The sequence below is a fragment of the Cydia pomonella genome, chromosome 23 (genome assembly GCF_033807575.1).
Source record: "Cydia pomonella isolate Wapato2018A chromosome 23, ilCydPomo1, whole genome shotgun sequence".
In the NCBI taxonomy this organism is placed as follows: domain Eukaryota; kingdom Metazoa; phylum Arthropoda; class Insecta; order Lepidoptera; family Tortricidae; genus Cydia; species Cydia pomonella.
In genome coordinates, this window is record NC_084725.1 from 9,398,366 (window position 1) to 9,419,795 (window position 21,430).

General features: G+C 44.2%; 1 protein-coding gene across 1 annotated transcript in view; it reads left to right on the forward strand.

Moving 5' to 3' along the window:
* Positions 1-21,430, forward strand: part of LOC133530709 (tyrosine-protein phosphatase 69D) — a 54,849-nt gene that overhangs the window by 24,916 nt on the left and 8,503 nt on the right. Inside the window, exons 11-28 of the mRNA XM_061868730.1 lie at positions 1,898-2,038; positions 2,517-2,729; positions 3,355-3,431; positions 4,456-4,559; positions 5,794-5,924; positions 7,876-8,020; positions 8,571-8,756; positions 11,021-11,146; positions 11,823-11,908; positions 12,401-12,504; positions 12,820-12,965; positions 14,087-14,278; positions 16,392-16,541; positions 17,136-17,313; positions 17,987-18,102; positions 19,006-19,137; positions 19,553-19,725; positions 20,404-20,539. Coding sequence (XP_061724714.1) covers positions 1,898-2,038; positions 2,517-2,729; positions 3,355-3,431; positions 4,456-4,559; positions 5,794-5,924; positions 7,876-8,020; positions 8,571-8,756; positions 11,021-11,146; positions 11,823-11,908; positions 12,401-12,504; positions 12,820-12,965; positions 14,087-14,278; positions 16,392-16,541; positions 17,136-17,313; positions 17,987-18,102; positions 19,006-19,137; positions 19,553-19,725; positions 20,404-20,539 — 2,536 coding nt within the window. The remainder of the gene's footprint in view (positions 1-1,897; positions 2,039-2,516; positions 2,730-3,354; positions 3,432-4,455; positions 4,560-5,793; positions 5,925-7,875; positions 8,021-8,570; positions 8,757-11,020; positions 11,147-11,822; positions 11,909-12,400; positions 12,505-12,819; positions 12,966-14,086; positions 14,279-16,391; positions 16,542-17,135; positions 17,314-17,986; positions 18,103-19,005; positions 19,138-19,552; positions 19,726-20,403; positions 20,540-21,430) is intronic.

A 21,430-nucleotide genomic window follows, 5' to 3' on the forward strand; every position in this document is an offset into this window, starting at 1 on the left:
TCGCAGAGCCCAAAATATAAGACGAATTAGAGGATAACACAACTGGAGTCGCCTTTAAGAGCTTACTCCTCTGTCGGAAAGCTCGGCCAATGCTCATGTGTATTGTATGGACTGACGTTTATCTGACATGCCTATTTGTACGTTACGTAGAAATAGCCATACATCTGACGTGCCCCTCCCCCGCAAAAATCGACAGACTGTTTTGTACAGAAAATTACAGTCAAGGCGTCTCCAGTTTTTAAATCCTCCAAGTAGGCCAAGAAGTAATGTAGGGAGTTAGTATGAAACGTACATTATTGTCCGCTGCTCTTAACTTTTTAAATTTGCTCACTAAGATTAGACTGACAAAGGAATTATTACATACAGCCAACGACCGCTCTCTCTGTACACATACTTGCGACATTAAAAAAAATCTATGTTACTATATTTATAAGCGGTTAAACATGGTGCTCTATAGCTTATTCAAATGTAAAGTTGAAAAAATAAAAAGGCGGCATTTTACATTTTTATTGATTCTCGTTCGTTCCGAATGTTATATCACCAAAAATAAAAATGACATTAAGTGACGAGAGCGATAGGGAAATTATGAACTGTACTCCGCCTAATTTAAGAGAGGAAGCCAACTTAGCTATGCGTAATGTGCTACCAGAAAAAGCAAACAAACTTATTTACTTGAATAGAATAGAATAGTTTATTGCATATAACATTACAAGCATGGATGGAATGGAACATATAGGTATACATGTGGCACCCTGTAAGGGCACAACAATATAAAAGGGCTACAAGTAGGTGGTTATTTCGCACATTTCATTAATATTACACATACATTCACGCATGATCATTTGATTGTATTATTACATTATTTACTTACATAAACAAAGCACGGTAATATTTTCATTTACTGACTTTATCAATTCATTAAGATTATAAAAACATCCATTAATTAAAAACAGCTTCAGGTGTTTTTTAAATTGACCTACATTGTCCAGATTTTTGATAGAGTTTGGGAGTTGGTTGTAGATTTTCATAGTCATATAATGTGGGCTACTTGCGACAAGTTTTAATTTCGAGAAAGGTACTTTTAGTTGATTTAGGTTACGATTATTTCTTTTGATTTGAGTTGTATCTTTGAATGAATATAATTTTAAATGTTTCCTAACTCTCTTGATTACTTAGTAGTTATTTTAATTATAATTGTTTGAGAAAAGCACTATACAATACTTGCCCGGAGGGATTGCAAGACTCGCTTTATCGGGCCTTGTCTACGACTCGGCCGTCTACCGCAATCTCGTCCTGCAATCCCTTACTTCACGGCATCTGCAGTAATGTACTATATCTCTTAAAGGCAAGGCAACAAAGAAATTCAATCGTAAATGTCAATTTTCGTAATATTTCCATACCATGTTCCTCGCGTTATCCCGGATTTTTTTATCAAGTCATATTTCGTACATAAGTTCCGAAAAGTCATTGGTACGAGCCAGTGTTTGTCCCCCAATTTTAACCCATACACTTACCATATATTACTATTAACTTTCCCATATGTGTGTGTGTAGCCAATAGCCATTTACTTCACTTAGGATTGTTTGCACTAAACCGTCTGTCAGCGTTAAAGGGTTCCCTAAATTGAATTGTATGGGAAGCTTCATAGATCTCTGTTGCGTGATGTTGATCAGTCTGTTAACTGTAGTTGGTGCCACGGGCCCTAAGGTACCAAGGTTAATATGGTTAAGCGCAGTCAGTCTAATGGTTGGTTCTAAAAAAAAGTTTGACGATGACCACAGCTGTGACACTTGCCAAAGTAATTTTGCACGTCTTCCTGTGGGTTAAAAATGCCGCCTGTAATGGATCGACGTTCAGCTTTCTTGTGCAAAATAAACAACGTGGCTATTTGTTCCAGGGTATACCTTGTGCGTCTACCTAAGGGCAAGGGCTGGATCTCCACCAACCCTCAGGACCTGCCCCTCATCACGTGGGCCGACGCGCACGCCGCCAACTCCGACTACGAGGAGGGAGCCTACGTCACTGACATATTCAACCAGTAAGATGTTTGCATTTTTTTATATAGACATAGGAATTTACACACGCCACGCTTTAATCTTATAGGGTGCGTGCATGAACTATAGGAGGCAGAACAGGAGCCCTCTGTTTATTGCCGCGCGGTGTAAGTGTCAAGTTTAAGCTTCTAATGTCGCCCACTAGATGGCAGAACTTACAATGCACAAGAAAATGCGCATGAATTGTAGAGGGCAACACTTGCTTTGGCGTGAAGTGTCAATGTCACAGTCAATGTATAGTTTATGTTTCCGATTCAGGCCACAAGATGGCGAACCCCCCAACGCGCACGGCCCCTTATATAAATTTTGACCTAGCCCCATACTAAGCAAAGTTTGTATTATGGGTAATAAGTGACAATAGACATATTTAAATAGATTAATTACATACATAGAAAACATCAATTATCTATACTTTATTTATTTTCTTTTTCTTCATATTCATTTATCTGTTTTTTTTTTTAGCGAAAATTTCCCTAAAGTCGAGCTGATACTCGGCGACAATATAAGTGTGATCATGCCACGTCAAGACGGCAACAACACATGTAGGCGCTGCTTCGAGCGGCCACTGAGAAAAGAACCCCCTACGACTGCGAAGATTGCTACAGTCACCGCTGATGCCGATTATGACGACAAGACAACGGAAGTAGCGAAGACTAAGAGATCTTTGGATACCAGGTAAGAACAATTCTAGGTTAAACTCGTGAATAAAGTTAAGCCTGAATATCAGTGTGATTATGTTACGTAAAGACGGCAATCATGTAGCCGAATAGTATGAAAAGAACCATAGTTATATATCAGGTAAGACTATTATTCGGGGTTCAGATAAAGTTAGGCCTGAATAAACAGTGGGATTATGTTACGTGAAGACAAAAACAACCGCTATTTTGATCGTCTACTAATAAAAGAACCCCCTACGCCTGCGAAGATTGCTATAGTTACCGCTGCGTCCGATTATGAAGACAAGGCAACAGAAGGTTAAGAGATCTTCGGATCCCAGGTAAGAACTATTCGTAGATAAAGTTAGGTGTGAATATACAGTGAGATAATGTCATTAGAAGACTGCAACACCATATGTAATTGCTTCGAAAAGAACACCCTACGACTGCGAAGATTGCTATAGTAACCGCCGAGAATGATTACATTGAGCCAACTGAGGCAATAAAGTTTGAGAGGTCTTGGGATACCAGGTTAGACTACTTTATTACATTCATAGAGGAATTTAGAACTAGACAACGGATGGAAGTGCATATAAAAACGAGATTTTTTATCGTGTATCTCATATGATACATTTTTGTTACAGAGAGGATCAATTAATCACGCCGACAGACGGGAAATTGGACCCATCAGTGAACTACACGCTCTTCGTTGAGTTAATACGTAAGTTTTTACACAGCTTTTACACATAATAATACATATAAATATAATTGGTCATTCTTACACAAATTGAGTAAGTCCCACAGTAAGCCAAATAAGTACTTATCCACCACCAGTATTTCAAATAAGTACTTATCGCCCAAACTCCCATTCTGAGGATGTTCATTATTTAAATTAGAAAATAAAATAAAACTTAGTAATAGTTTTTGTACAAATACAAATAACCTGATAGCTTACAGGATATCTATCTGACTAACAAGTGTGGACCACTGATTTGTCTGAATAAATAAATAATTTATTAATAGCTATGTTCAAATTAACATTTTTGTACAAATAAATATTAACTAGGGCAATGTTTCTAGAAATACCTAAATAGTAAGTAATTAATCATAATAAGTACCACAATCACAATGCCTCAAAATATGGCCAGTCAACCGCTCGGCTTTAGCAAATGGACACAGATTATTTTCAATATAGGTTGAGGTTAAAATGGGGCATTTATGCTCGAGTTATATACTCTGCTTTTCACTTCAATTGCGAGGAAAATATACAGAAATATCCAATATTTTAGGTTAAAATAACCTAAAATATTATTCAAAAAAGAAAAATAAATATATGTCTAAAGAAAATCGTACTCAAGCCGGTCGGGGGCGCGCCGGCCGCCGGCTGCAGTAGTGGTAATTTGTAGGGCAGATGCGAGACTTTAAAAATTGCTAAGTCAATAAGGTGCATTACAATCCTACTGGAGTTTTAGAATGAGAACGAAACTCCTGTACGTTTGTATGGGAAGGTGAAATTAGGCCGAGCTTACCGCGGACTATTTTTAGCGAACCTCAATTTTACGAACATGCGAAGTGTAAACGATTTATTTTTGTTGACTCATAGATAAAGTTATGTATACAATAGTGATTTAATCAAGCTTTTCAATCTCGTACCTAATAAGGCCACTCAGCAAGCTTCGTGGCCTTCGGTACTCGACTGAAAAGCTCTCCATTATATCACAATTGTATAATATACTATTTTTCAGCCGGCACTGAAGACCCGTCCCTGTACAGTAGTTACACAAATGCACTCAACACGGCCATACCGCCGCAGATTATTGCCGCCAACAACATGGAAACTGCGCTACAGGTAAAACTGTATTTTAGGAGGTGTACCTCCACCTTACAGAAAATCGCAGCCAAATAACACTAGACCCTACTCATAGTGTTGTGTTCCTGCCGGTGAGTAAGGTTGCCAGAGCTCAACGAGGGTGGGAGGGGGTTAGGTTCGGCAACGTGCATGTAACTCCTCTGGAGTTGCAGGCGTACATAGGCTACGGATACTGCTTACCATCAGGCAGGCCGTATGCTTGTTTGCCACCGACGTAGTATAAAAAAAAAAAGGTGTAAAGCGTATTATTATTAGTAAGTTGGAGTTAAGGTAAAAATTAAATGTATTAAAATCTGTCAGTCACGAACTAGAGGTAATTTACTCGTGTGTACATATTTTTTACATACTATTTTCTGTCCCAAATATTTTTAGCTCTCTGAATCAGAATTCAAAAACAAGAACAATATACAAGAGATCTTTTTCTGCATCAATATCTAAAGAAATTATGTTATACAGCTAAATTGATTAAAATAAAGATTGATCATCCATTAAAATACTCATTACGGAAATAGTACATTACTATAGAAGACGGGAAACGAAGGGTTGCAGGCCAAGTAGATATAGACGGTCGAGCGTAGCGAGGACGATAGGGATACGCGGCCGGCAACCTTTCTCGCCGAGATTTGTATAGTGCTTTTCTCAAACTTGCAATGAAATAATAATAAAAAATAGGAGGATGATGATGATGATTGTTTCATGTCCTAATGTGTCAGTACGTTGGGTTTCAAAGGGGAACGAAAATTTGATTATTTTTGCGCTACGACGCACGGTTTAGCAGATACCGCCCTATAAAGATTTCTGCATGACTGAAAGAAAAAACTTTATATGGCTGTATCTCCTAAACTGTACGTCGTAGCGCAAAAATAATCAAATTTTCGTTCCCCTTTGAAATCCTGAAATAATATTTTACAAACACAAAAAAGAAAAAAGGATAATGGCAGAATTTTGCTTATAGATGCCAAGACGTGCCATAATTTGACGTTTAAAAACAAAGAAGGTTGCCTTACAGGCCTAGGTGTGTAAGGCTGTATGAAATTCCTTTACATATCATCTTCACTCATCGCACCTGATATGTGGTATTTCCGGACCTAATTTGAAGTAAGTCATGTCAACATTTCATTACAAGTTTGAGAAAATGTTACTTACAGAGCAACATTAATTTTTGTATCGGCTTTGCAGGAGTCTAAACGTGAGATTTTTTACGTGGTTACAGATATGCTGCGGTGTAGCTGCTCTACTCCTATTGGCTACGATTATCTTCTGCATCGTCCACACGCGGCGCGCGCGCAAGCAGCCGCTGCGGCACGCGCATGTCGAGCTCAACCCCATACAGGCCGCGCTCAGGTAGTAATTAACATGGCATATTAGTGAAAAGTAGGGGAACCTGAGTACGTCCTTAAACTACGTCCAAAAGAGAGGTATGGGCATTGTGAATGTCATCTCGCTTTGTGTGGTAGGGCACAGCACAGCGGATGTCATTCCAGATCTAGAGCAGAGCCCAACTGGGGAAGTACCACCTTACAGAAAACAGCAGCCAAATAACACTAGACCCTACTCATAGTGTTGTCTTCCTGCCGGTGAGTAAGGTTGCCAGAGCTCAACGAGGGGGGGGGGGGGGGGGTTTAGGGTCGGCAACGCGCATGTCGCTCCTCTGGAGTTGCATGCGAACATAGGCTACGAAGACTGCTTACCATCAGGCGGGCCGCATGCTTGTTTGCCACCGACGTAGTATATTAAAAAAACTGTATGTATGTCAGTATGAATGTCTAGACTAGACTAAATCAGATACTGGTAACATCGCAAGCAAAATGCGTTTATCAGTATTCATAATGGATTTTTATCTTCACTTACTTATTTTCCTTCGGTATGAGGGTCTTTCCTCCTTCCTCCACCATGTTTCTGTAGCCTTGGTAAAGATAGAGACTGCGTGTTAGAGGGTCTGCCATCTTGTGACCTGAATCGTAAGAGAAAACAATTCACGGCAGATGCTGCCCCCTGCATTAAACGCTGGCTATATTTCGCATAGTAGGGTCTGTAGGGGCTTTAATCTAATATATCGGTCAAGAGCATGTCGGGCCATGCTCAGTGTAGGGCTTCGTAGTTACCATTCTGTCAGAACTGGCCTAACGGGAGCTATGAATAAGTATGTACATTATGCATTTGTGTGTATATTGTACATTTTCGTCGTTTTTAATTTTTTTGTTATTTTACTTTGTTATGTATTGCAATTTAATGGATGACTGTCATTGGCCTTCTTTTATGTAAGCATTTATATGTTTAGTTATATTTACGGCTGTTGTTATCCTGAATACCAATAAAATAAAATAAATAAATAAATAAATAAATAAGCATAAGGGAGTATCTTCGCAGCGCTTCGGACGTCTTTTTACTAAGAAGAGAAGATTTTTGCAATAACTCAAAAACGGCTTTACCAATCATGTTCGCTATAGTTTTCATTGAAAATATTTACTAAGCGTTTGTAACAAGAAGTTTTTTTTTTAATTTTTTTGGACCCGAGGATCAAAAGTTAGAGCGGGGACATGTTTTTTTTTTCTTTCGGAGCGATTATTTCCGAAAATATTAAATTTAAAAAAAAAATGGTTGACGTTGACTAACGATTACGGAGCAAAGCCGTGGATAGACGAACATGGCGAAATTATACTGTATACTAAAAATCGTCGACTCTTTCGCGCTGCGTAGATGTAGCCTCGCTCTGCATTTTCTATGGCATGTACAACGGGGAGTGCTCCGAGGAATTGTTCGGATTAATTCCTGCCGCTTGTTTTCGCCATCGCCCTACGCAACAACATTTACATCCTCACCACTTAGTCCTCAACTGTGCGTTTCTCCGGAAACTTCCTGCCTCGCACAGCTAAACTGTGGAATGAACTGTCGCCTGCGTTATCGACCTTCAAACCTTCATGAAAAAAGCGTACTCCCATCTTAAAGGTCGGCAACGCACTTACAACCGTTCTGGTGTTGCAGGTGTCCATGGGCGGCGGTAATTGCTTCCCATCAGGTGATCCGTCTGTTCGTTTGCCTCCTGTATCATAAAAAAATGGAAACATTACATAAGGGTGCCTTTCGACCAGATATGTGCTATGCTTGCTAAGCTATGTTTTCATACATTTCAACGCAGCTCCATCTGCATCTACGTTTCAAATGTATGAAAACATAGCATAGCACAGCATAGCACATCTGTGGTCGAAAGGCACCTTAATGCTTCGCGCCACTGAATAGGTGGCTTCTGTGCTGCCGTGTACAGTTCATGCAGGCTATATTCTCCTGGCCACAGGTACGTGGTGGGGCACATCGGCGGGCGCACGCCGCTGGTGTCGGCGCCGCCGCCCGACATGCCGCCCGTCGCGCTGGAGGACCTCGCCGCCGCCTACGCCGAGCGCCAGGCCGACTCCGACTACGGCTTCCAGAAGGAGTTCGAGGTGCGACATCTTAACTCTAACCATAAGCCCACGCCGGCCACAAATAAATCGCTAATCCTTACAAACAAGAACAAGTAAAGTGAAGCGACGGAGAGATCTAGAGCAGAGCCCAACTGGGGAAGTACCTCCACCTTACCGAAAACCACAGTTAATAACACTAGACCCTACTCATAGTGTAGTGTTCCTGCCGGTGCGTAAGGTTGCCAGAACTGAGAGAGGGTGCGGAGTGTTAGGGTCGGCAACGCGCGTGTAATTCCTCTAAAGTTGCAGGCGTCCATACGCTACGGAGACTGCTTACCATCAGGCTAGCTGTATGCTTGTTTGCCAAAAAAAAGTACCTAGACATACCTGGATACAAGGTTAGTGACAGCTGAAATGACGCTGTTTGGCACAATTTTTTCAAACATTTTTTTGTACATATTGGATAATTTTTGTTTGTCCACGTGCAAATTCGAAAACACTCGTTATTATTTGTCCTTGTCAATTAAATGTCAATTGAAGTATACTAAATTTTACGAATAAAAGAGTGAAGTATTGAATCTCGTTACAGCTGCTACAAATGCTCCCCGAATGCTACCCGGACCGCACCACACACGCCTCCGAAGCGCGCGAGAACCAACCCAAGAACCGCTACCCTGACATCAAGGCCTACGACCAGACGAGGGTCAAGCTCTCCCAGATAGATGGCATCACTGGCTCGGACTATATCAACGCGAACTATGTCATGGGATACAAGGTTAGTACCAGAACCGCTACCCCGACATCGAGGCCTACGACCAGACGAGGGTCAAGCTCTCCCAGATAGATGGCATCACTGGCTCGGACTATATCAACGCGAACTATGTCATGGGATACAAGGTTAGTACCAGAACCGCTACCCCGACATCGAGGCCTACGACCAGACGAGGGTCAAGCTCTCCCAGATAGATGGCATCACTGGTACGGACTATATCAACGCGAACTATGTCATGGGATACAAGGTTGGTCATTTAAAAGCTTTAAAATCATGGATTATAGAGAGACGTAAGAGAAGGTAACCAAGGAATGACAAAAAAGTTGCTCCGCCTTTATCAACACCAGATTTGGTTATACATGAACAATATCTTGGCATTGGTATCACTCATTCATGACTTCGAATCTTAAAATAATGTAAACAAAATACCAGATAGCTTAATTGTTCTGCCAATGACATAATACATAATTCCATAGATATAAAATGTTGTACTTCATTGACCGCAAGATAGGGTCACGTGGTTTTTTGTTTATATGTATTTAATGGACTATTAGGTTGGTATTCAGGATTAAGATTTGGGCCGCGTACTGGACGCAAGCGGCGCGGCGGGCGCCCGCCGCTGTCGTCCAAAACAGAGTCATTCAAGTACGTGGCGCGAACTACCAATATACATATTGGTAGTTCGCGCGGCACGATCAAAATGTATAGACTTGAATTAATCTGGTTTGGACGACAGCGGCGGCCGCTTACCGCGACGCGTTCGTCCAGTCCGCGGCCTAACAATAAAAATATCCGATGTATGATGTTCTCGACAAAGGACTTGGAATAATGTAGTATGCCCATTTAAAATGCGCCAATAAAATGCGATTTGCAAACTAAAGGTGGTGGTTGCAACGCTATAAGTGTGTGTTTGTCGATTGATGTTGGCTTCCCTATATTAATTATTACATTATATTATTGTGTGAAGTCTTTCTGCACTAAACACCTACTCTGCTTTTTCCACTTTCTATTTATTTACAGTTAAAAGAGTGTGAGAAGGAAAAGGTGGAATCCGAGGGTTATTGGGATAATGAACAGAAATCGGAAACCGGAGAGTATAACCATCGGGTAAAAAACAATAGATATGTTTCCTTGTATGTGACTAATATTGGCTGCTATTTTTTGATATAATCTTTTGCTTCCCGCCGCATACAAGTTTATTTTGAGACCTTAGGGTTTCTATTTTGTGTTAGGAACTGACGTTTTTAATTTTGATTCGAAATGAGAGGTCTCAAAATTTCAACGGGCAACAATAAGACAAATTTTTCTTATTAAAAATACAGATTTTTTTCGTCTTTTTTGTTATATACTGCGAATTATCTTATTAGTCATTTTGACATCGAAATGTCATAACAACTTACCAATTAATACGTTACCGACGGTCTTCGGATATTTATTTAATTTCTGCACCTGTGCTATATCAATTATTGTTTGTACCCATCTAATGTGTCTGTCTGTCCTTCTGCTTACTAAGGATCCGTCGGAGCCTAGCCAGGTACTGCTGATTGCGTTGCTTGTACAGTCAACCAATTATGGGCTACTTTGTAGTTTTTTCTATGACAGGAGGCAAACGAGCAGAAGAATTGCCTGATGGTAAGCAATGATGATGAAGATGGGAGTACGCTCTTTTCTTGAAGGTTTGAAGGTCGTATCGGTCCGGAAATACTGCAGGTGATAGTTCATTCCACTGATTAGCCGTGCGAGACAGGAAGTTTCTGGAAGAACGCACAGTAGACGTATACCAGTCCGTTAACAGTGGGGCATTTCACAGTGACAAATAATATGGTAAACATTAGGGATATAATATGTAACTGTTACTGTGTCAAAGTACGAAATAGCCCATAAATCGAATTGGTTGCCTGTACCTTTTGCCTGTTTATTTCTTTATTTGCCGCCTTTTCAAATGTGTATAAATCTATTACTTGTTCTTGTTTTTATTTTAGTGCAAAAAAGCGAAAATCTTATGTTTTAACTCCGTGGTATTGTAAGTTCTTTATGCATAATAACATCTTTGACTACGATAAGTAAATTGGATTTAAGACTTTTTTTTTAAATAAATTAACATTCACTCAGAATATAATTATTTTATGTATTGACTCTCTGTTTTTATTTGTTTACCGTATACTAAATTCTGATATTTTACACGAACTTCTTTGTCAATAATTTTTAAACCACTAGCAATACTACAATTAGGCCTACGTGTTGTATAAATACGTTTATATCCTCAGGAGCACAAGCAATTCATTTGCGCACAAGGCCCCACAGACACCACCGTCAATGACTTCTGGCGTATGATCTGGGAGCACGGGCTGGAGCTCATCGTGATGCTCACCAACTTGGAAGAGTACAGCAAGGTATTTTGTAACTCTAGCTGAAATTGGAAGCTTGATAAAACTGGGGTTTTCACTAGTAAAATTAGTCGCGTATAAGCGGCATAAAATTGCTTATTATATTCTAGAGCATAAAGTTAAATCATGTATTACGACCCTTATTAACTCAGCAATAACGTTCTGCGTCTGCCATACAAACTTGCCTCGTAGAAAAATGGATCGCTTTATGCCTTTGTTGTACAATCTATTATTTCACTGAACAGCGGTGACTACTTCGCGAAGAAATGACCAGGCAAATCCTCACAGACCACTGAGGATTTGCCTCGCCCGAGGCACGCTTGCGCGCGTGCGTTTGCTTCGAATAAGGCGCGTCTACAAAGTCTTAAAAAAGTACTGGACAAATTCGGAAAATCTTTTTGCATTGTCAATAAAATGTAGCCGTCTTTAACCCTTTAAACGCTTTATATCATAATTTCATAAACACAAACATCACTCAAACGCCAAGCTCCCGGGCGTAAGCGAGCTAATGTAAACCTTACTCGAAGTTGTGAAGGTTACTTTGACGTCATGAGACCTATAGTTATCCTTGGCGCTGTGGGCACGACTAGTCGACGTTCGACGTGTTCTTGGCAATTCAAAAGGTTAAATATTTACTGGTAGTGGTTTATCTTGTTATGTAACGTTGTTATTTTATTCTCAGGTGAAATGCTCCAAATACTGGCCGGATGAAGACCGTGGCTCGCGGGCCTTCGGCGCTATCACTGTGCACCACGTTTCCGAAAAACGGTGAGGTTATAACTTCTCATGCAGCGAACGAACGGCTCAAACCAAACATCAATTAAGGCCTTAACTGAAATAATGAACTTTCGTTCAAGGATCATTCTACAAAAATCTCATTCCCCTGGCCACAAAGCCCCAGGAGATGCCGCTTTATTAGCATCTCATTTTCGGTGACTGTGTAACCCGGGCATGTTCTGGGAATTTGCGAATAGCCAGGGGAATGAGATTGCTGTAGAATGACCGGATTGACTCTCAAGTGGTTGACTTGATTTCCTAGCAGAAGACATCTCTTATACGTATAGCTTTATCTGTATCTGTTAAATAGGAAGAAAGTCATTTTTTGCCGATGTAAAATGAAATTTATTAATTTCAAAAATAACTGATAATTTGGAGGGTTTTTTTAGAATATTAAAAAATTGTTGCCGAAATTGTGCATACAGTTTTTAGTAGTGCTTCCTTTTCGGTAGGAATATAAAGTGATAACCCTACTCGTTGCAGATACTCTGATTACATAGTGAGAGAGTTGAAAATCGTAAAGCAGGCCACCAACTCTGAAGGCCAGCCGATCGTGGAGAACAACGGCGTCGCCAAGAGAAACGGAGGTAAATTGCTACTTGTTTCTTTATTTGTAGCCCATTTATGAAAGACGAAGAATACTAATATAATAACAATCATTCAGCTATATTTTTTTATCCTATAGCTCAGTATACTTACTCCATCGCTTTCATCCAATAACCTAAATCCAATATCAACTCTCAGAAGTCCTTACACCCTGGCGGGTGCTGCCTTTACGTGCGTCCCATGATACGGGCAAGGGCAGCATCCGTTCGGTGTACTCCTTACAATTCATTAAAGTGTCAAAAGGGTAATTGTAGATTGAGTTTATATCAGATTCTCAATTGAGATAAATCTTCTAGATTGCAAAGACCCAGAAAGCGGGAGCGCACCCACATCTCCACGAGAAGTAAAAGACAACACCCGCATCGTGCGGCAGTACCACTTCCTCATGTGGAAAGACTTCGCTGCGCCCGAGCATCCGCAGTCCATACTCAAGTTTATCAAGGTAACCACCTGATACACTGTCCGGTATTGAACCCACGTCCCACAGTAAAGACAACAACACCTGCATTGCTCAGTACCACTTCCTCATGTGGAAAGACTTCGCTGCGCCCGAGCATCTGCAGTCCATACTCAAGTTTATCAAGGTAACCACATGATACACTGTCCGGGATTGAACTCACGTCCCATAGTAAAGACAAACCACCTGCATCGCTCAGTACCACTTCCTCATGTGGAAAGACTTCGCTGCGCCCGAGCATCCGCAGTCCATACTCAAGTTTATCAAGGTAACCACCCGATACACTGTCCGGGATTGAACCCACGTCCCACAGTAGAGACAACAACACCTGCATCGCTCAGTACCACTCCCTCATGTGGAAGGACTTCGCCGCGCCCGAGCATCCGCAGTCCATACTCAAGTTTATCAAGGTAACCACCCGATACACTGTCCGGGATTGAACCCACGTCCCACAGTAGAGACAACAACACCTGCATCGCTCAGTACCACTCCCTCATGTGGAAGGACTTTGCCGCGCCCGAGCATCCGCAGTCCATACTCAAGTTTATCAAGGTAACCACCTGATACACTGTCCGGGATTGAACCCACGTCTCACAGTAAAGACAACAACACCTGCATCGCTCAGTACCACTTCCTCATGTGGAAGGACTTCGCCGCGCCCGAGCAACCGCAGTCCATACTCAAGTTTATCAAGGTATGGAAAATGCTGACCGCTAGCGCCTCAGCCCCGAAACGCACGCTCGATTAGTTTAAACAAATGAATGATGAACGTTCCGTGACCTTTGGGTAAGATATGTGGTGCGTCTTGCTAGATTTGCAGGTTCTGTGCATTTCCAGATTTAAATAGTCGCGCCAATAGCCGCGAGCAGTCGGGCACGGGCACGTAACGTAGGACGTTCCCAATTAACAGAAAAATATACTGTATGTATAGGATGTTACATTTGAAATCTTTTCAATTGTACATAATTTTCTCGTCAGATAGGTTGACTACGGTAGATTTACAACATGTTTGATGGTATAGACTACTAAAAAGAACTGCTCACGGTGGTTGTTATGCCGCTTATTGCTGAGTAAGCCAATTGTCTGACAATTAATTTATTTTTCAGCGTATGAACGAAGCGTGGTCGCACCTAATGGGCCGGCCAGTAGTGGTGCACTGCTCGGCCGGCGTGGGCCGCACGGGCACGCTGGTGGCGCTGGACTGCCTGCTGGAGCAGCTGCGCACCACGCGCCGGGCGGCCGTGTTCACCACCGTGGCCGAGCTCCGCCGCCAGAGGAACTTCCTGGTGCAGTCGCTGGTGAGTCTGTGACACTGCACGGGCACGCTGGTGGCGCTGGACTGCCTGCTGGAGCAGCTGCGCACCACGCGCCGGGCGGCCGTGTTCACCACCGTGGCCGAGCTCCGCCGCCAGAGGAACTTCCTGGTGCAGTCGCTGGTGAGTCTGTGACACTGCACGGGCACGCTGGTGGCGCTGGACTGCCTGCTGGAGCAGCTGCGCACCACGCGCCGGGCGGCCGTGTTCACCACCGTGGCCGAGCTCCGCCGCCAGAGGAACTTCCTGGTGCAGTCGCTGGTGAGTCTGTGACACTGCACGGGCACGCTGGTGGCGCTGGACTGCCTGCTGGAGCAGCTGCGCACCACGCGCCGGGCGGCCGTGTTCACCACCGTGGCCGAGCTCCGCCGCCAGAGGAACTTCCTGGTGCAGTCGCTGGTGAGTCTGTGACACTGCACGGGCACGCTGGTGGCGCTGGACTGCCTGCTGGAGCAGCTGCGCACCACGCGCCGGGCGGCCGTGTTCACCACCGTGGCCGAGCTCCGCCGCCAGAGGAACTTCCTGGTGCAGTCGCTGGTGAGTCTGTGACACTGCACGGGCACGCTGGTGGCGCTGGACTGCCTGCTGGAGCAGCTGCGCACCACGCGCCGGGCGGCCGTGTTCACCACCGTGGCCGAGCTCCGCCGCCAGAGGAACTTCCTGGTGCAGTCGCTGGTGAGTCTGTGACACTGCACGGGCACGCTGGTGGCGCTGGACTGCCTGCTGGAGCAGCTGCGCACCACGCGCCGGGCGGCCGTGTTCACCACCGTGGCCGAGCTCCGCCGCCAGAGGAACTTCCTGGTGCAGTCGCTGGTGAGTCTGTGACACTGCACGGGCACGCTGGTGGCGCTGGACTGCCTGCTGGAGCAGCTGCGCACCACGCGCCGGGCGGCCGTGTTCACCACCGTGGCCGAGCTCCGCCGCCAGAGGAACTTCCTGGTGCAGTCGCTGGTGAGTCTGTGACACTGCACGGGCACGCTGGTGGCGCTGGACTGCCTGCTGGAGCAGCTGCGCACCACGCGCCGGGCGGCCGTGTTCACCACCGTGGCCGAGCTCCGCCGCCAGAGGAACTTCCTGGTGCAGTCGCTGGTGAGTCTGTGACACTGCACGGGCACGCTGGTGGCGCTGGACTGCCTGCTGGAGCAGCTGCGCACCACGCGCCGGGCGGCCGTGTTCACCACCGTGGCCGAGCTCCGCCGCCAGAGGAACTTCCTGGTGCAGTCGCTGGTGAGTCTGTGACACTGCACGGGCACGCTGGTGGCGCTGGACTGCCTGCTGGAGCAGCTGCGCACCACGCGCCGGGCGGCCGTGTTCACCACCGTGGCCGAGCTCCGCCGCCAGAGGAACTTCCTGGTGCAGTCGCTGGTGAGTCTGTGACACTGCACGGGCACGCTGGTGGCGCTGGACTGCCTGCTGGAGCAGCTGCGCACCACGCGCCGGGCGGCCGTGTTCACCACCGTGGCCGAGCTCCGCCGCCAGAGGAACTTCCTGGTGCAGTCGCTGGTGTGTAGTTTGTGACGTGACGGACTAGTGTAGCTGTAGACCTTGTCTCGTTGTAATAAGGTTGATAAATGTTTAAATTATTGTATTAACGACGGAGTGTTAGCCACCGTTGCTGAAGTCTGCCGCAGAGGAACTTCCTTGTGCAGTCCCTGGTGTGACCAATGGCAGACCTTATCTCATTGCAATAAGCATGGCGGATGGTCAGTTTATTGTGTCCACGATATAAGTCTCTACCACCGTGGCTGAACTCCGGCGGGAAAGACATTCTCTAGTGACATCCTGGTGACAGATGTCCATGTTATATTATAACACTTACAACATATGACATTTTATTGATTGTTTATTTAACTGATCATGTTGCAATAACCTACTTATTGTCCAAGAGCACACATGCACTGCTCAGACAAAACGAACATGCAATACGGTGGCGAGCGACGAGAGGAATTTTATTTTTTCACTTTTCCTACATGGCGCTTTGCTCGTGTATGATCTAAAGTATAGCTTCAAGCGCCGGTACAAATTTAACTTTATTTAGATATTTGTGTATTTTCGTGAATTATTACTCTCCGATGCTTAGAATGTATTCTCTTTTCAGAAACAATACGTGTTCGTCTACCGAGCGCTAGTCGAGTACGCGCACTACGGCGACACAGAGATCCCGGCATCGCGGCTCAAGTCCAGCATCGATCGTTTGAGGAATACGGCAGAGGGCGCTGATAAGTGCCTCATGGAGCACGAGTTCGAGGTACTGTTTACATTTGAGATGGGCTGAATATATTTATATTCGGCCGAAACAAGGATAATAAAAATGTTTGGGTTGCATGGATGATTAACTATAGTACATTTTGCAACGAGAGAGGTATAAGAAATTTTGCAAGAAGGTGTTAATTCACGAAAACCGCAGGCTGGTGTGAATTAAAGACTCGAGCTTGCAATATTCTTACCTCCGGAGTTACACACAATGTTTTTCATCACACTTTCAAACATTCGTCTGCCATATTATCATTCTTTGACAGGTTTAGGCATCGAAGGCACAGACCTACTCGTATCCGGATGATTCAAAAATTCTGTAAACATATTTTAAACGGCTATTAAATGAATTAAATTAAATATTTTTTTACAAATACAATAAAAATTTATTATAAATAAAACTCATACCTACTTGGTTAACTCCCTTGGGAAAAACTTATAACTCCCTTTTTTTTCACAATACATAACCCCCGTGGGAATAATAAATGCCTTTGTCCTTCAGTATACCTGTATGAAAATAAGATCTTTTTCGAGCAAGTGTGATGAAAAATTGATGATATTTTTGACTGAAAAACTTTTGTTGTCACAGAAAATGATGAACCCGCCAGTAACGGAACCACTAAAATCCTGCTCAGCGGGCTCTGTAGAAGAAGCCCGGGCCAAGAATCGAAGCCCAGAATACCTACCCTATGACCGCAACCGCGTCATATTGGCCCCAGCGCCGCCTCTGCACTATTCCACCTACATCAACGCGTCTTTCATTGAAGGTAAGTTAAAAAAAGGTTTACGATCTCATACAGTTCATATAGAGAAACACTTAAGTCATCTACTCCGTAAATGGGATGGCAAGTTGGTAAGATTTTTCTCTGTTAAGAAAAGGTTGACAACCTCCCAGATTGAGGACTTTCAACTCACTGAGTGGTTGTTGGCGAGCAAAAGATTGCCGACCCCTGGAGCCAGAAATACCTAGCCGCATATGCAGTCATATGCAACCGCGTCATATTGGCCCCAGCGCCGTCTTTGCATTATTGGTTTATTCTCAAAAAAAGGTTGACGAACCCTGAAGTTGGGGTATTTATAGGCCGGAGAAAAAGGTGTAAAGTACAATTATAAACTGTAAAAGATAGCCGACCCCTGCCTGATGTGTACCTACATCAGGTTGAGCTCCGGTTGTGTGCACCAGGAGTCGGCAAATTAAAAAAAATTGGTAACTTTTTTACTAATGATTGTAATAGTCGGTCAAATGATAAATTTTGTTAATTATGTCAATGTTGGTGCTAACAAATATCAAAATTCGACGTTATTGTCAAGGCAATAAAGTGCATATTCAGTTATTTTACCACCTTTATAGATTTTTTATTACGACTATGATAGATGGATATGGGTTCTATTCCTAGCTTGTTATTTAAGTTTCGTTAAAAATTCCGTGTTTGTTCACAGCATATGACAATTCAGAAGGCTTCATAATCACGCAAGACCCGCTCCCGAACACCATCGTGGACTTCTGGCGGATGGTGTCCGAACACAACGTCTCTACTATCGTTATGTTAAGTGAAGTACGTATATTGTACCGTAAACATATCGATTAATAAATAACAATTTCAGTCGTCGTTAAAGAAATACACGGAGGCCTAGTTAGTCACGATTATTTGGGCGGCAAATATTTTATTTTATTAAATTTATTACAATTTTTATTTCGTTATAAGAACTCTCCTCACAAGATCCACACAAAGAACCTGAACGCATCGACTCGCAATTCTGCACAGCATAGAGGTGCCTCGCAAACTGAGTGGTGGGGGAACTGACAAAACGGGATAGTCTTATGGATATCTCAGTAGGAGTAGCAGAGAATGCGTTATTTTTGTTTGTTCTTGTCAGTTTCTTTTTTTTTTTTTCCTGTTTTAGGCGGACAACAAATAACCCGATCAAATTACGTAGATTGTTTTAGGTATGTTGTCAAGAATGTTAGAAACGTGTTTTTAATTTTGTCGCATTGCGTATGTTCTGTCCCTCACGGGCGCACACCGTATAAGTACAGCTATACGATCCTACCATCTATGCTCACCAAAGAGTTTGTCCAGATGAAACGTTTCTATACTCGCGCGTTGAGTTTCTCTAGCCGCTCGGGCGTCATTGCAGCGTTCAGTGGTACGCGCCAGTATAGAAATAGCGCTATATAACTATGGCTGAGCCCGACCGTAAAGCGCCTCGCCAGGACAGGCTCAGAGATATCGCGGCTGCATGTTCGCTTGCCTCGAGCGAGGCGGGCTTGCGACGGCGGAGAAATCCACTAGGACACGGGAACTTAGCTAGACGATTCCTTCTTTTTTGAATTAAGCCCTGAGCGAAAATACTCGCAATTTTTATTTTGTTTCTATACTTTTACTCTTCTCCTTTACTGGGCTAGCTTTTGCACTAATGCTCGTCGACGTTTTTGCTAATGATTGTATTTTTTGCAGCTGGGTGAAGGCAAGTGCCCGCGCTACTGGGACGACGGCACCGCGCAATACGAGCACATCTCCGTACAGTATGAAGAGAGCGAATCTTGCCCGTACTACACGAGGCGGCAGTTCCGGGTCACTAACAACAAGGTGGGAGAGCGAGACAGCACTATACACGTGTATTGCGATATCCTGCTGCAATGTGAAGATGGGAATACTTCATTCTATTTCTTTTTTTTTCGTCAAGCAAAAACAAATATAGACACATTTAGCGTTTTACTAAGGATGAAACTGCATTATCTTCCCTTTTTAATGTGTTGACGACGCGCAATCATTTCTCTTGATACAAACAAATTTTCAGTTATTTTTACTCAGAATTACGAGCACTATCGATTTAAGCAATAAAAAAGTGTCCCACTTCTAACTGTCAGTTTTGTAACGCAGTTAATGTATGGACCATTACAAAACTAACTAATAAATTATGTATGGATAATTAAGGCAAAACGGGTACATTTCCCCCCAAATAAAGGATTGTGAAAAGCTGATTGTATGTGGATGATTCCAGAGCGGCGACGTGATGGTGGTTCGGCAGCTGCAGTACCAGGGCTGGCCCACGGCGCCCGGCCACGTGCCCGAGGTCACGCGCGGCCTGGCCGAGCTGGCCGACGCCGCGCGCCCGCCGCCTCCACCCGCCGCCGCCGCCGCGCAGCCCGAGCCCGCCATGCTGCTGCACTGCCAGTCAGTATACGCACTTTTAGATCTAACTTAACGACTTAAGAAAAACGTTGGTGATCTCTGGCTCACCGTGCTGCACTGCCAGTATACACACTTTTTTACATCTAACTTACCGACTCGAGGAAAATGTTGATGATCTCTGGCCCACCATGCTGCACTACCAGTCAGTGTATACGCACTTTTAGATCTAAGTTACCGACTCAAGGAAAATGTTAGTGATCTCTGGCCCGCCGCGCTGCACTGCCAGTAAGTAAGACTTAATTTTAGGAAAAGTTACTGACCACTGGCACTGAAGGAAAATGTTGGTGATCTCTGGCCCACAATGGTGCTGCACTGCCAATGAGTACATACATGAAGTTTGAAAAAGATATTGGTAATGTCATCAATTGTGATATTCAAAAAGGGTTGCTGATGAGTGGTGTTCAAAAAAAATGTTTGTGACTTCTGTCATCTAATGAAAGAGTTGCCTATCTATGGCAATTAGGATAAAGGTTTGCGATACCTAATAGTGTGTAGAACTTGCGATATTTATTAATTAAACTTTATAAATTTTGTTAGAAAGAAGTAGCAGTCTCTCGAAGTGTATATACAGTTTTAAAAAAACTGCCGAGTTTTAATAGGTTGTTTACTAATTTGAATTAGGATTATTGACATCCGAACCCACATATAAAAAAAATTCAGATACGGCACAGAACGGTCGGCGCTGTTCGCGGCGCTCTGCATTCTGATCGCGCAGCTGCGCAACGAGCGGCGAGTCGACGTGGCCGCCACCGCGCGCAAGGTGCGCTCGCAGCGCGCCGGCACCATCAATACCTTCGTGAGTACCGCCATGCTATACAGACTGCTCCTATTTAGTTCAAATACATACTACAAAGTAACAACATAATACAAAAAAAAAAATACACAAATGGTGTGCTCACATGCCCGCAATGTTCGCGAACCTTTGGTAACAAGATCGTATTGCGAGCACACCAGAGACAGCAACTGAGTTGATAGAAGTCGTCGTGGCCGAATCGTCCGTGGAGTTATTATTACGCAAAGATTTAATTTTTACTTACATTTAAGTTTTCTCGTGATGCGGCGTGCGCGTACCGGCCGGCCCGCCGGCTACAAGCCCGCGGTGTCCCGGCGGGTGTTGTAGCCGCCGGGCTGGCGTTGCCTGCCGGCCCGGCGGGTGTTGAAGCCGCCGGGCTGGCGTTGCCTGCCGGCCCGGCGGGTGTTGAAGCCGCCGGGCTGGCGTTGCCTGCCGGCCCGGCGGGTGTTCAAGCCGCCGGGCTGGCGTTGCCTGCCGGCCCGGCGGGTGTTTTAGCCGCCGGGCTGGCGTTGCCTGCCGGCCCGGCGGGTGTTGAAGCCGCCGGGCTGGCGTTGCCTGCCGGCCCGGCGGGTGTTGAAGCCGCCGGGCTGGCGTTGCCTGCCGGCCCGGCGGGTGTTGTAGCCGCCGGGCTGGCATAGTGTGTAGGAGTCGTGTAATATGGCAAATAGCCACTTTCAGTGTTTAACAGAAGATACACTCTTGTTATATCTTGTTGTTGTTAGCCGTAATAGTACTGATCGGGCCAGCCAACGTAAAAAAAAACCTAGCTAGACTAGACTAGCTTCAAACAAATATCAGCCTAAAACAAGCAAAATAATTTCGCGTAATAACGCTTGCTTATAACGAACTACGAGTAATCACAACTCTTTAAAATATCTGTCTGTTTTTAATTAC